Source organism: Oncorhynchus keta, chromosome 7 (assembly GCF_023373465.1).
Source record: "Oncorhynchus keta strain PuntledgeMale-10-30-2019 chromosome 7, Oket_V2, whole genome shotgun sequence".
In the NCBI taxonomy this organism is placed as follows: Eukaryota; Metazoa; Chordata; class Actinopteri; order Salmoniformes; family Salmonidae; genus Oncorhynchus; species Oncorhynchus keta.
The window spans coordinates 17,256,372-17,271,248 of record NC_068427.1 but is presented as its reverse complement, the minus strand read 5'-3'; the positions used below and the strand labels follow the sequence as shown (position 1 = coordinate 17,271,248).

Below are 14,877 nucleotides of genomic sequence, written 5' to 3'. Positions count from 1 at the left end.
TGCTGGCTGATGATAATGATGGGTGGGATAGGGACAAAGCAAGAGGGTACCTACCTTCTACCTAGCCTCCCTTTGCAAGAAAGTGATAATATATAATAATAATATATGCCATTTAGCAGACGCTTTTATCCAAAGCGACTTACAGTCATGTGTGCATACATTCTACGTATGGGTGGTCCCGGGGATCGAACCCACTACCCTGGCGTTACAAGCGCCATGCTACCAACTGAGCTACAGAAGGACCACTTCTGTATGGAGGGGCTTTGGGTCTATACCAGGGCATTGGCAACATGCGTGCAAGTTATTTTTTTTGGCCCCCTAAAATACTTTTTTTTTTTTTATCATTATGTTCCGGCACCTTGACCATCCGCTCCAGACAAAAACCGTCCCGCTGCTGAACAAAAATATAAACGCAACATGCAACAATTTCAAAGATTTTACTGAGTTACAGTTCATATAAGGAAATCAGTCAATTGAATTAAATTCATTAGGCCCTAATCTATGGATTTCACATAACTGGTAATACAGATATGCTACTAATGGTCAAAGATACCTTGAAAAAAATAGGTGGGGCCGTGGATCAGAAAACCAGTCAGTATCTGGTGTGACTACCATTTGCCTCATGCAACACGATACATCTCCTTCGCGTAGAGTTGATCAGGCTGTTGTTTGTGGCCTGTGGAATGTTGTCCCTCTCCTCTTCAATAGCTTTGCGAAGTTGCTGGATATTGGCGGGAACTGGAACACGCTGTCGCACACATCGATCCAGAGCATTCCAAACACGGCCTCAAGATCTTGTCACTGTATCTCTGTGCATTCAAATTACCATCAATAAAATGCAAATGTGTTCATTATCCGTAGCTTAACCCCAGCGCCACCTTGGGGCACTCTGTTCACAACATTGACATCAGCAAACCGCTCGCTCACACGCCCACACAATGCCATATATGTGTTGTGCGGTTGTGAGGCAGGTTGGACTTACTGCCAAATTTTCTAAAATGACATTGGTGGAGAAATGGTAGAGAAATGAACATGGTTAATAATTAACATTCTCTGGTGGACGATCCTGCAGTCAGCATGCCAATTGCACGCTCACCCTCAAAACTTGCGACATCTGTGGCATTGTGTTGTGTGATAAAACCGCACATTTTGGAGTGACCTTTTATTGTCCCCAGCACAAGGTGCACCTGTGGAATAATCACGCTGTTTAATCAGCTTCTTGATATGCCACTGCTGGCAGGTGGATGGATTATCTTGGCAATGGAGAAATGCTCACAAACAGGGATATATACATGTATGAGATAAATAAGCTTTTAGTGCGCATAGAACATCTTTTCAACTCATGAAACATTGGACCAACACTTTACATGTTGCATTTATATTTTTGTTCAGTGTAGTTCCCTACCTCTGGTCTATACTATCTAGCCATGCTGGATAGTATAGTATTAGGGTCTTAGTTTCTTAGTTGCATTTGTAACTAGTTTTCTTGAATGTACAGTAGGATCTCTATTGATCACTATTGATGTGGGAATGGGCATCATTCAACCTCTGTCAGTTGGGAATTACTCTAGACTCCAATAGGATTGTAGAGGGCAAACTATGAGTTGTAAACTATAGATTCAAAACAATCACTGTACAACAAAACACAATGTTTAGGACATAACCACCATGAATGTGATCTTATATAGTTTCTATTCTACTCCCTGGGGTCGTCAGAGAAGTCACTTTCAATAAGCATAATGGTGCAGTCATGTGAGCCGGACTCCATATTTGACTGACGGTGTCCCAGGAGGGTCAAACAGGGCCGTGGATGACTCAGTTCTACTACGGTGGTGGGATGTGGTTGAAGAGACAAAATACAGCGAGCCATTGATTCTGACAGAACTGGCAAACGACAAGGGCTGCCATTTTACTGTAATCAACGGGGACAATGTTACCCGCACCCGCAAATGTAAACCCCCTTGTCAAGCTTACAGGCCGCGGCAAATGCTGGGATTGCGAACAGAGGAGCGGAAACAGGGTCTCGTTCTCCTCTTTTATCCCTTTCCTTCACTCCCTTCCAACAGCAACCACTGGTCAATAAAGAGCCGTTATGTGAGGCGAGACCGCCGTCTTAATTGCATGGAGGCATTTTGGAGAAATCAGCTATTATTAAATGTCTGGGCCCCATTAAGGGGTATTATAGGGGCTCTGGATGGCCTTAGTCTTGAGGAGCTGGCATGGCACTAGACTTTGTTGGTGGAGAACCGTGAGACGTTTAGATCACATTGTGCACCATGTGTGACTAGAGTATAGAAATAGGATGAGGTTGAGCCCTGACACTGATCTAAGGTCAGTTTTAAATTGTGCTATGTACAATTTGTTACTTTACAAGTCATTGGGCAATCTTCATAACATATGATGACAATGGGGCTGTAGGCAATATAATTACTTAAGTCCTGCTCTTCATTTAAGTGTTACCGAAACACACACCTTTAAAGCATACCAGACAACACATGGCATGACATTCATTTGCCCAATTACGGTAGCAATGGATTTTTTTTTAGTTACAGTACACCATTCTCTTGAACAACATAGCATTATTATACTTAAAAAAAAATCAAAAATCATTACCTTTTCATAGACACGTAAGTGGGCATATTTTGGTCACAGTTGGCTTTTCACTGTTTAACTGGCAACTCTTAGTCATGAGTTATCGTGACTTTCTTTAAGGTTACTTTGCCATGAGATGTTCTGACCCTCTGTCAGGTGACAACTGAATGGACAACTATTCACTATGCCCAAAACAACACACCGGATGTTTTCACCCAATCTCCTCAACAAACCTCCCTTTAGGGTCGGTCAACAGTTTTACTGTAGAGGAACCAAAAGTCTTTAAAGTAGCCATGTGTAACATTAGCTTATCCCCCTTCAAGTATATGGGGCCTTCAGAAAACATGGCCCTGTGCCCTCAAAGATTTTATTCATCTCACTAAAAGCCAGACTGTAAACAATTAACCGTTGACACATGTATTAGTGCAGTGCTAATGTCTGCCTCATTACGTGTTCCAACGCTAAAGCAGCGTTGAATCTGATGGAGTGCATACCGAGGCTGGTTGTGTTTTTCAATAAACTGGGCACAGTATATGATGACGTACACTGTCTGATGTGCTGTCGTTTCTTGTCTCTCTCTGGAACAATATCGACTTCAGGCCTCAAACTCAAGCCAATGTGTTTACTTCTCCTTTGTCCTTTCCTTCTAATCAGCAACTTAGAACAGTCTCCCCCTAGCCAATCAATGATTGTACAATAATATATCAATTACGTGCCACAGAGGAGAAAGAACAGACTCTGTTGTGGCCCTTGCTTGCTCTCACCTTTGGATCCCTACAGCATTTTAACACGTTATCACCTTCTGTGTGACTTTCCCCGTATGATGCAGAGAATCTCACACTTTTGGTCTCTGGAGAGAAACACATGTTGAACTAATTTAAGGGGACACTATGTGGATATGCATGACTTCCATATGGACAGGCATGACTGTCTCTGAATCTCTTTAAGGAAGGGTGAGGAGTTATAGAGGCTTAGATTGTAATCTGATCCCTGGGTTAAAAAGACATTCCCCTACCAGTAACTATGTGGGGCCCAGGTGTCCACTAGTGACAGCAGGTAGTTGTTGGAGATGTCTCTCGTCAAACTGTTCCTGTAAACCAATCACAGTGTATCTGGCTTATAACTTTAAAGTGCTGAAACATGTTTAAAACAGGACCAGAAAAGAATAACCCCTAAATAACTTCTACCAGATCATAACAAACCGTATGTTTTGGATGATTTACCTAATGTTGATAATAGGATAGCACTATGTTCTGTAGAGACATTCAAATGGTGGACCGTTATCTTTCCTGGGGAGGGATTGAAACACATCCACAGGCACAGACTGCACCGAAACATAGATGACAGACGTGATTAGCCATCACACACAGTACACTCGCACGCGCTTGAACACACACACAGAAGCTGTACTTATGTTTACCATCAAGGAAGAGGGAAATAACACGGTGCGGGAGGGGAGGAGGAATGAAGCTGGCGCTGCTAAAATACACAACAGGAATGTAAACAAAGTGGTGCCGCACAAGATACGGTGTTCCCGTTTTACAGATACGGAGTGAGGGGCTACAGACGTAGGATCTTAATTTGAGCCAGTTTGCTCCATTAGGAAAATAATCCTGCACTAACAATAATTATTATGTAAATTATTATGTGGATTATATTTTCCTAATGGAAAATCTCATTTCAAAGTGGAAATTCTAAGCTTTAGAAGCCTTTTTAAACCTCAAATACACTACAAGTTTAAAATGTCCTGTCCATTGCAGGAAAGTTCTCCAGCAACAGGGCGATCAAATTAGGGATCCTACACCTGTATGATAAACTCTTGTTCCCCTGATTGCAGTGCGTGTGTGTGTGTGTGTGTGTGTGTGTGTGTGTGTGTGTGTGTGTGTGTGTGTGTGTGTGTGTGTGTGTAGGGCGGCACACATTTGGCCCAGCGTCATCCGGGTTTGGTCGGGGTAGGCCGTCATTGTTAATAAGAATTTGTTCTTAACTGACTTGCCGAGTTAAATAAAGGTTCAATAAATAAAAAATGATAATAATAAAAAATAAAAATCTCCACGAAATGCAACAAGCCCCAAAGTTCCATAATGGGACATTTTTAAACAGACATTCATCAAACAACATTCCTTACCACACAGTACAAAGCATTGCTCTGCCAAAATCCTCATCCAAATGTTTTAGGGGCAGAGTACAATGGTGGACCTAGAATTCTGAAGTGCTCTTAAATCACAATTAGAGGCAAGCAGCGCAAATAAGAAGAATGCTCTACATTCTACAGGATCTCAGTATACAGTCTATGTGGTTATAGGACATGATGTGAGACATTTTCACACACACACACACACACTCTCTCTCACACTCAAAATTCACACACCCCTTCATCACCCGCTCTCGCTCTAAAACGCAACTCTACTATTCATCTGTTTCCCTGGCTCGCTCGGCGATACAGTATTTTGTTGCATGGGGACATCTATCGCGACGTGTCCGATGTGGACTGCAGCAAAGCTTGGCTAACAGACAACGTGAAAATAAATATGCTTCTACGACAAAACTGAAAGTCTCTCTCTGGTTCCCTGCCAATGGATGCTATAGGTACTGTATTCCCACACAAAACAAGCTTCATCCCAATGTTCTAGTGAGATGGTCCATATTGGTTCACATTTCTCTTGGCCATACATTAACAAGGAATTCCTGATATGGTGAGGCAAGCGGGGAGGAATTCTGTACAGGACTGGGCTAATAATGGGAAGAAGCAAGAGGAGGAGAGATACTTGGAGACTGAGACACTCAAACACAAACACACATCCGCACACACACACACACATCCGCACACACACACACACACACACAGAATGTTGTATACATTACCTCTGGGATGTCTTTAAGAGCAAACACTGCTCATTTCCCACGAGCTCCAAACTCACTGATGAATACTCTCTAAGTTTTCTGCCTATGCTGTTGCTCTTTCCCCCCCCAATTTGAGGCAAATTGGATGCAATTGCATCTGCTATAAGAGCCAAAAATTCCCAAACTGCTGTTAGTTTCTCACGGTTGAGACAGAGTGACTGTGGTTATTATTGGACAGGGAGCAGGGTCAGGGTCTAGTGTTGGGTGCTGCGTGGACACATCACACACACACACACACACACACACACACACACACACACACACACACACACACACACACACACACACACACACACACACACACACACACACACACACACACACACACACACACACACACACACACACACACACACACACACCTCTGACTTCTCAAACAACATACACACATACACAGCTTATACATTTAAGGAGAATGACTTCATGCAGTATGTCTCACCTCACAAGCATTATAAGGTATTATTTATATATATGGATGGACCCACAGCTACATATATGGAGCCTCTTAGTCAAAAGGGGAATGAGCAACAGTAGAGGCAGAGATAACGGTACAGGGGAGAGGCGGGTCCGGCAGCACATGCAGACCCAGACGCACACACACAAACAACCCTCAAGGGGAACACCTATTGCCCGCCACTTACAGCCATATTCGTCATTCCTGTCAGATACACACATAACTCTCCAACTTCCCCTCATTTTCTCTAACACACACTCTCAAAGAAGACACACACACACACACACACACACACACACACACACACACACACACACACACACACACACACACACACACACACACACACACACACACACACACACACACACACACACACAAATAGATCCTTCAGTGAAGGGGGCAAAAGCCATTTTATGTCCTGAGAACAAGCTCTGAACAGTTTGACAACACGAGACCACCCAAAGCATGCTAAATGGACCAAAACACAATGGTACCAATAGACTAACTACTGTCTACCACATGGAAGTGCATGTAGTGAACTGAAAGGTGATCCTCTATTTCACATGGTCAGTGCACACACTCCTGTTCCCTTCTCATTCTGTCTCATTATTCTCGTTATGTCTGTCTGTCTGTCACACACACACACACACACACACACACACACACACACACACACACACACACACACACACACACACACACACACACACACACACACACACACACACACACACACACACACACACACACACACACACACACACATCTGAGAGCACTTAGAACTTGCTGTTTCTTTATGCAGAACAAGCTAACACAGTGTGCCACTGCCAGGGGTTGCTATTCCATTCACCGCTGGAGTTGCACAACCTAGACCGGAGACTACCTAGCTCAAATCCCAGACATAACTACCGGGTAAACAAGTGCTCTCCTCACAAACGAGAGGAGCGTGGGACCAGCCGGTTCTTCTTACCTGATACACAGCCGTAGCCATCCTCTCTCACCGTCTCTTTCTCTCCCTCTCTTTCACTCGTTCCTTCTTTTGCTGTTTCCACGTTTAGTGCGACATCGTCCTTTCTTTCAGTGTGCAGAGAGGCAGAGAATGGCTTGCTTTGTCGGCGTGCACACTAGGTGGGGTAATCCAAAGGCTGCCTACCTAGGCTGGAGAGATCGTGGAGGTGTATGTGAGAGAGAGAGAGGTATGTATTTTTCTGGCTTCACAAGGCTCCACGCTAATAGCTCTGGCTTTTCGTTCCTCTCTCCCTCTTGCCAGAAAAATGAGCATAGAAATGTCTCAAGTCTCTTTATACGGTCAAGTGCCACGAAGAGGGCCAAATAGTGAGCCCTAACACCCAAGATCTGGAACAGCACACTGCAGCACTCAGCACCAACAAATTGGGAAAGTCTGGCTGCGGGCTATTGCTAATCCCCCCTTTCTCTCTCTCCCCTCTCTCGCTATTTCTCTCCTTGCTCTCCTCCCTCTCACTTAGTCACTCCTTCCTCCTTTACTCTCTCTCTCACTCTGAGCACATGCTCGCAAGCAAGGAGAGAGGGAAAAAAACATCAGAAGTATATCTAGGTACATTTCCCAAGGAGTGCAGGGGTTGGACTTGAGCTTGACACAAGACGAAAGCCCCCTTTTTTTCTCCCTCTCGTTGTTATCAGGTTCTCGGGTTACAGGTTAAATACGAGTTGACAAGCTCATGTCTTGCCTCTCTCTCCCTCTTTCACACACACATTCACATTCACAGACACAGTCACAAACACACACACACACACACACACACACACACACACACACACACACACACACACACACACACACACACACACACACACACACACACACACACACACACACACACACACACACACACAAACTGAGAAGCTTCAGAAAAGCTCCAATATCCCTTGAAACAATAGTTTAGTCCTGTAGGGTCTTTCAAATGACTAAAATAGAGCCTGTGTAGTAATAATAATGGAATAATGGACCTACATTCATACAGATGTTGTTTACTGTATCCAGCTCGCTAATAATCACCTAAATGAAAGATAGACCACCAGGGAGCGTAGAACTTTTTTGTTTAAAATTATGGATAGAGGATTATTTTGGGGAAATTTTGACGCAGAGGAAATATTACACATTTTCAATGCATCCCCCCAGACCTCATTGAAAATCAAATGTGGCATAATGAGTTTGTCACCCCTGGTTTAGTCCCTTGTGTTCTAGTGATCTATTGATACTATGATTCTGTTTCATAAGGAAACAACAACAGACTTTCAGCTACTAAACATTGTGATTTACATTTAATGTAGTGCTTTTTCATGAAACCTTGTCAAAAATCTAAATCAAATTAGTGACAATTATCTACAGATTAAGGTAGCATAGAATACAGATAAACTTTAAAGCACCCCCCAACCCCCCAGAGGAAGTTGCCGCCACAATTTCACCTGTCCTAGAGAGGAAATCCACATTAAGGTTTCAGCTCAAATGAACTACTTATTCATGAATTGGGTGTGGTAATTTCCACAAGGAAATTATTTCCACAAGGAAATTACGGCACTGACAGTAGTCGTTGTAGCTAGCTAGCATGTTAACCTTATCTAGCTAGCTAGATAGCTATATTGCTAATCTTATCTAGCTAGCTAATGTTATCTGTTGTTGCTGGGTTTTGACTTCCTCATCTATTGGTATCTCCAACGTTTTCGCATCTTCTGTACATTGCAGATGAGAATCCGCCATAGAAATAGTTTGAAATAATAAAATGAATCTCCGGTAATATGGATAGTCATTCAAAGATAGCTGATATGCGTTTTTCGACATTGTAAAGGACAAGGTGCAACCTTTGGTAGGTAAGCTGTTGGTAGGTTTCGGCCACGGTACAGCAAAGCCAAGCCAGCCCATGCAGGATTAAATGAGAGGTAAAACCCTGAAATTAAACAAATGTAGGCTGAAAATAATGAGTATATCATATCACAGGACAAGACACCACATTCACATGGAATTGCACAAAGTGCACAATTCAGATATGTCACTTCAAGCCCAAATACAGTGGGGAGAACAAGTATTTGATACACTGCCGATTTTGCAGGTTTTCCTACTTCCAACGCATGTAGAGGAATCCGAAAATCCAGAAGATCACATTGTATGATTTTTAAGTAATTAATTTGCATTTTATTGTATGATATAAGTATTTGATCACCTACCAACCAGTAAGAATTCCGTCTCTCACAGACCTGTTAGTTTTTCTTTAAGAAGCCCTCCTGTATAAAAGACACCTGTCTACACACTCAATCAAACAGACTCCAACCTCTCCACAATGGCCAAGACCAGAGAGGGTGTAAGGACATCAGGGATACAATTGTAGACATGCACAAGGCTGGGATGGGCTACAGGACAATAGGCAAGCAGCTTGGTGAGAAGGAAACAACTGTTGGCGCAATTATTAGGAAATGGAAGAAGTTCAAGATGACGGTCAATCACCCTCGGTATGGGGCTCCATGCAAGATCTCACCTCGTGGGACATCAATGATCATGAGGAAGGTGAGGGATCAGCCCAGAACTACACGGCAGGACCTGGTCAATGACCTGAAGAGAGCTGGGACCACAGTCTCATTGAAAACCATTAGTAACACACTACCCCGTCATGGATTGAAATGTTGCAGCGCAGGCAAGGTCCCCCTGCTCAAGCCAGAACATGTCTAGGCCCGTCTGAAGTTTGCCAATGACCATCTGGATGATCCAGAGGAGGAATGGGAAACGGTCATGTGGTCTGATGAGACAAAAATAGAGCTTTTTGGTCTAAACTGTTTGGAGGAAGAAAAAGGATGAGTACAACCCCAAGAACACAATCCCAACCGTGAAGCATGGAGGTGGAAACATCATTCTTTGGGGATGCTTTTCTGCAAAGGGGACAGGACGACTACACCATATTGAGGGGAGGATGGATGGGGCCATGTACCCGAAACACACAGCCAAGGCAACTAAGGAGTGGCTCCGTAAGAAGCATCTCAAGGTCCTGGAGTGGCCTAGTCAGTCTCCAGACCTGAACCCAATCGAAAATCTTTGGAGGGAGCTGAAAGTCTGTATTGCCCAGCGACAGCCCCGAAACCTGAAGGATCTGGAGAAGGTCTGTATGGAGGAGTTGGGACAAAATCCCTGCTGCAGTGTGTGCAAACCTGGTCAAGAACTACAGGAAACTTTTGATCTCTATAATTGCAAACAAAGGTTTCTGTACCAAATTTTAAGTTATGCTTTTCTGATGTATAAAATACTTATGTCATGCAATAAAATGCAAATTAATTACTTAAAAATCATACAATATGATTTTCTGGATTTTTGTTTTAGATTCCATTTCTAACAGTTGAAGTGTACCTATGATAAAAATTAAAGACCTCTACATGCTTTGTAAACAGGAAAACCTGCAAAATCGGCAGTGTATCAAATACTTGTTCTCCCCACTGTATATCATACTTGACAAAAATGATAACTATTGACTTCAATTGTTGAGCAACATCATGGGTAAGCTCTGGCCATCGTCTTTCAGCTGGAAAAAGTGGATTTCTACTGGTGTGTGCTTTTAAGCATTCAGGCGAAATAAATAATAAGCATAGTATAGGCAAAGAACCACAATGTCCAAAGCGGTGAGTCGACACATAACAGTAATATGTTAACCATCCTTATGTTGTAGTAGCTGTCATATCCTTTGACAATAACAATGACATCATATTTCCATAACCTCAAGAGTATATTTGACCACTACAACAAACAGTAGTCGACTCTCAACAAGCACGCTACCACTTATGCTTATATGGCAGACATTTTGGAACACACAATTACACTATGTTCCGCATGGAAAGATTGACCATCTTCTTTGAAGTTGGGTCGGAATAATTACATGGCAGCACTTTCAAAGTAACACCTAGGCTAGGAGTTCATTCCTGCAGTTGTGTTCACCAGATGCCTGTTCTGTATGTGTTGTTTAATCCACAATTAATGACAAGGAGTAGGAAGGAAGGAAGGAAAGAAGGAAGGAAAGAAGGAAGGGTGGGTGGATGGGTGGGTGAGTGGGTGGGGGGAGGACACAATGCTTGTTGTATTAGCAACAAAACAACATGGTGGTTTACGTCAGCTAGCTAGCAAATACCATCATGTACAGTAAAGTAAATGAACGGACGAGACTCAATGGGTCTGGGAACTTCCCTGGTTTTTAAGGAGTGTGAATGTGTGTGAAGGCTATTCATAGGTGTGTTCAGTATCTTGGTGAGGTATGTGCAGTGTGTGTGAGAATATGCCTGAGTTAAGTGCTAATATGTTATGGGTCTGGCATATTTCCTGTGTCCTGGTTTTTATTAGCTGTATTATCCCCTTGTAGCTGCCTGTAATCAGCGCTGACACTGCCAGGACTCACCGTCAGGGAGGGAGGTGTCTGATGGGAGTGGTACAGTACAGTACAGCATCAGGGAAGAAAATACCAGTGTGCTTGTGGTGTGAAGGTATGAGCAAACAGACGCCTGCCGGAGCAAAATAGAATAAAGATGTGCATCCCACAGCTTTGCATTCCTGGAACGCCATCGAGAGGAAACATATAGAAACAGAATGACTAGATTAGACTAAACAGATTTATATTAGGAAAGTAAGACCATAGAACCTCTTGCTACACATCACCAGAACATCTTGCTACACATCACCAGAACCTCTTGCACCACTTCACCAGAACATTTTGCTACACATCACCAGAACATCTTGCTACACATCACCAGAACATGTTGCTACACATCATCAGAACATGTTGCAACACATCACCAGAACATCTTGCTACACATCACCAGAACATCTTGCAACACATCACCCAACCTTTTTATGACACTATCATAACAGTAATGTGAGGTTTGTGGATTGAACTGATTGGGTTTGTCTTTGTCTTATCCCGTGTCTTATCCCATGTAAATAGACAGGTTTTTTGGTATATATCTTATTCTCACTTTCTATCTACGAACTAAATATACTTTCCTGCAACCCGCCTCACCCAATGTGGTACGGATCTGCTATTTTATTCCTTATAACTGGAATCTCCATCAGAAGCTAGCCAGCTAACTAGCTACTAGTCTTTGTTAGCCACGGCTAACGGTCTTCACCTTGTTGTCTTAGTTCTCCTGATCAACACCTGTGATTGCTTTATGCCTCTCTCTAATGTCAATATGCCTTGTCTACTGCTGTCTTGGCTAGTTCAAATTGTTTTCTTTCAATGTAGAGCCCTCAGTCCCACTCAACTTTCCTTAAATAGCTATTTTGTCCCACGCCACACACATGTGGAGACCTCACCTGGCTTAACTAGTGCTTCCAGAGACAAAACTTCTCTCATCGTTACTCGACACCTAGGTTTACCTCCACTGTACTCACATCCTACCATACCCTTGTCTGTACATTATGCCCTGAACCTATTCTATCACGCCCAGAAATCTGCTTGTTTGATTCTCTGTTCCCAATGCACTAGACGACCAGTTCTTATAACCTTTAGCCGTACCCTCATCCTACTCCTCCTCTGTTCCTCTGGTGATGTAGAGGTTAACCCAGGCCCTGTAGCTCCCAGGTCCACTTCTATTCCCCAGGCGCTATCATTTGTTGACTTCTGTAACCATAAAAGCCTTGGTTTCATGCATGTTAACATCAGAAGCTTCCTCCCTAAGTTTGTTTTATTCACTGCTTGAGCACACTCCACCAACCCTGATGTACTAGTCGTGTCTGAATCCTGGCTTAGGATGACCACCAAAAATTCGTACTTTTCCAACCCAACTGCAATATTTTCCGCCAAGATAGAATTGACAAAGGGGGCAGAGTTGCAATCTACTGCAGAGATAGTCTGCAGAGTTCTGTCATGCTATCCAGGTCTGTGCCCAAACAGTTTGAGCTTCTACTTTTAAAAATCCACCTTTCCAGAAACAAGTCTCTAACTGTTGCCACTTTTTAAAGACTGGGCACTGGACACCATATGTGAATTAATGTGAATTAATTGCCCACCATTTATCTTCAGAGTTTGTACTGTTAGGTAACCTAAACTGGGATATGCTTAACACTCCAGATGCCCTACAATTTAAGGTAGATTCCCTCAATCTCACACAAATTATCAAGGAACCTACAAGGTAAAACCCTTATTCCGTAAACACGGGCACCCTCATAGATATCATCCTGACCAACCTGCCCTCTAAATACACCTCTGCTGTCTTTAACCAGGATCTCAGCAATCACTGCCTTATTGCCTGCGTCCGTAATGGGTCCACGGTCAAACGACCACCCCTCATCATTGTCAAATGCTCCCTAAAGCACTTCAGCGAGCAGGCCTTTCAAATTGACTTGGCCCGGGTATCATGGAAGGATATTAACCTCAATCCGTCAGTAGAGGATGCCTGGTTATTCTAAAAGTGCTTTCCTCACCATCTTAAATAAGCTTGCCCTTTTAAAAAAATGTAGAACTAAGAACAGATACAGACCTTGGTTCGCTCCAGACTTGGAGTGAACCAAGACTGCCCTTGACCAGCACAAAAACATTCGGTGGTGTACTGCATTAGCATTCAATAACCCCCGCGATATGCAACTTTTCAGGGAAGTTAGGAACCAATATACACAGGCAGTGAGGAAAAGAAAGGCTAGATTTTTCAAACCGAAATTTGCAACATATAGCACAAACACCAAAAAGTTCTGGGACACTGTAAATTCCATGGAAAATAAGCTGCCCTCCCATCTGCCTACTGCACTGAGGCTAGGAAACATTGTCACCACCGATAAATCTATGATATTCGAGAATTTCAATTAGCATTTTTCTACAGCTGGCCATGCTTTCCACCTGGCTACCCCTACCCTGGCCAAATGCTCTGCACCCCCCACAGCAACTTGCCCAATCCTCCATTACTTCTCCTTCACCCAAATACAGATAGCTAATGTTCTGAAAGAGTTGCAAAATCTGAACCCATACAATTCAGCTGGGCTAGACAATCTGGACCCTCTCTTTCTAAAATTATCCGCCTCAATTGTTGCAACCCTATTACTAGTCTGTCCAACCTCTCTTTCGTATTGTCTGAGATCCCTAAAGACTGGAATGCTGCCGAGATCATCCCCAGCTTCAAAGGCGGAGACACTCTAGACCCAAACTGTTACAGACCTATCCTGCCCTGCCTTTCTAAAGTCTTCGAAAGCCAAGTTAATAAACAGATCACTGACCACTTCGAATCCCACCGTACCTTCTCCGCTAAGCAATCTGGTTTCTGAGCTGGTCATGGGTGCACCTCAGCCACGCTCAAGGTTCTAAACGACATCATAACCGCCATCGATAACAGACAGTACTGTGCAGCCGTCTTCATCGACCTGGCCAAGGCTTTCGACTCTGTCAATCACCGCATTCTTATCGGCAGACTCAACAGCCTTGGTTTCTCAAATGACTGCCTCGCCTGCTTCACCAACTACTTCTCAGATTGAGTTCAGTGTGTCAAATCGGAGGGCATGTTGTCCGGACCTCTGGCAGTCTCTATGGGGGTGCACAGGTTAAATTCTCGGGCCAACTATTTTCTCTGTATATATCACTAATGTCGCTCTTGCTGCTGGTGATTCTCTGATCCACCTCTATGCAGACAACACAATTCTGTGTACTTTTGGCCCTTCTTTGGACACTGTGTTAACAAAACTCAGAGCTTCAATGCCATACAACACTCCTTTCGTGGCCTCCAACTGCTCTTAAATGCAAATAAAACTAAATACATGCTCTTCAACCGATCGCTGCCCGCACCCACCCGCGGGTGTGTGGACAACTACAAATACCTAGGTGTCTGGTTAGACTGTAAACTCTCCTTCCAGACTCACATTAAGGATCTCCAATCCAAAATTAAATCTAAAATCGGCTTCCTATTTCGCAACAAAGCATCCTTCACTTACG

General features: G+C 43.4%; 1 protein-coding gene across 12 annotated transcripts in view; it reads right to left on the bottom strand.

The window, feature by feature from the left end:
- tns1b (tensin 1b) overlaps positions 1-14,877 on the bottom strand; it is a 287,235-nt gene that overhangs the window by 120,412 nt on the left and 151,946 nt on the right. For 3 of the 12 annotated variants that reach the window (XM_052522085.1, XM_052522088.1, XM_052522087.1), the window contains exon 1: positions 6,924-7,633. The exons of 8 other annotated variants lie outside the window; for them this stretch is intronic. In XM_052522085.1, coding sequence (XP_052378045.1) covers positions 6,924-6,944 — 21 coding nt within the window. In that variant the 5' untranslated portion in view covers positions 6,945-7,633. Of the gene's footprint in view, positions 1-5,457; positions 5,706-6,923; positions 7,634-14,877 lie in introns of those variants that run through there. One more of the 12 variants, XM_052522089.1, reaches the window with a different exon arrangement.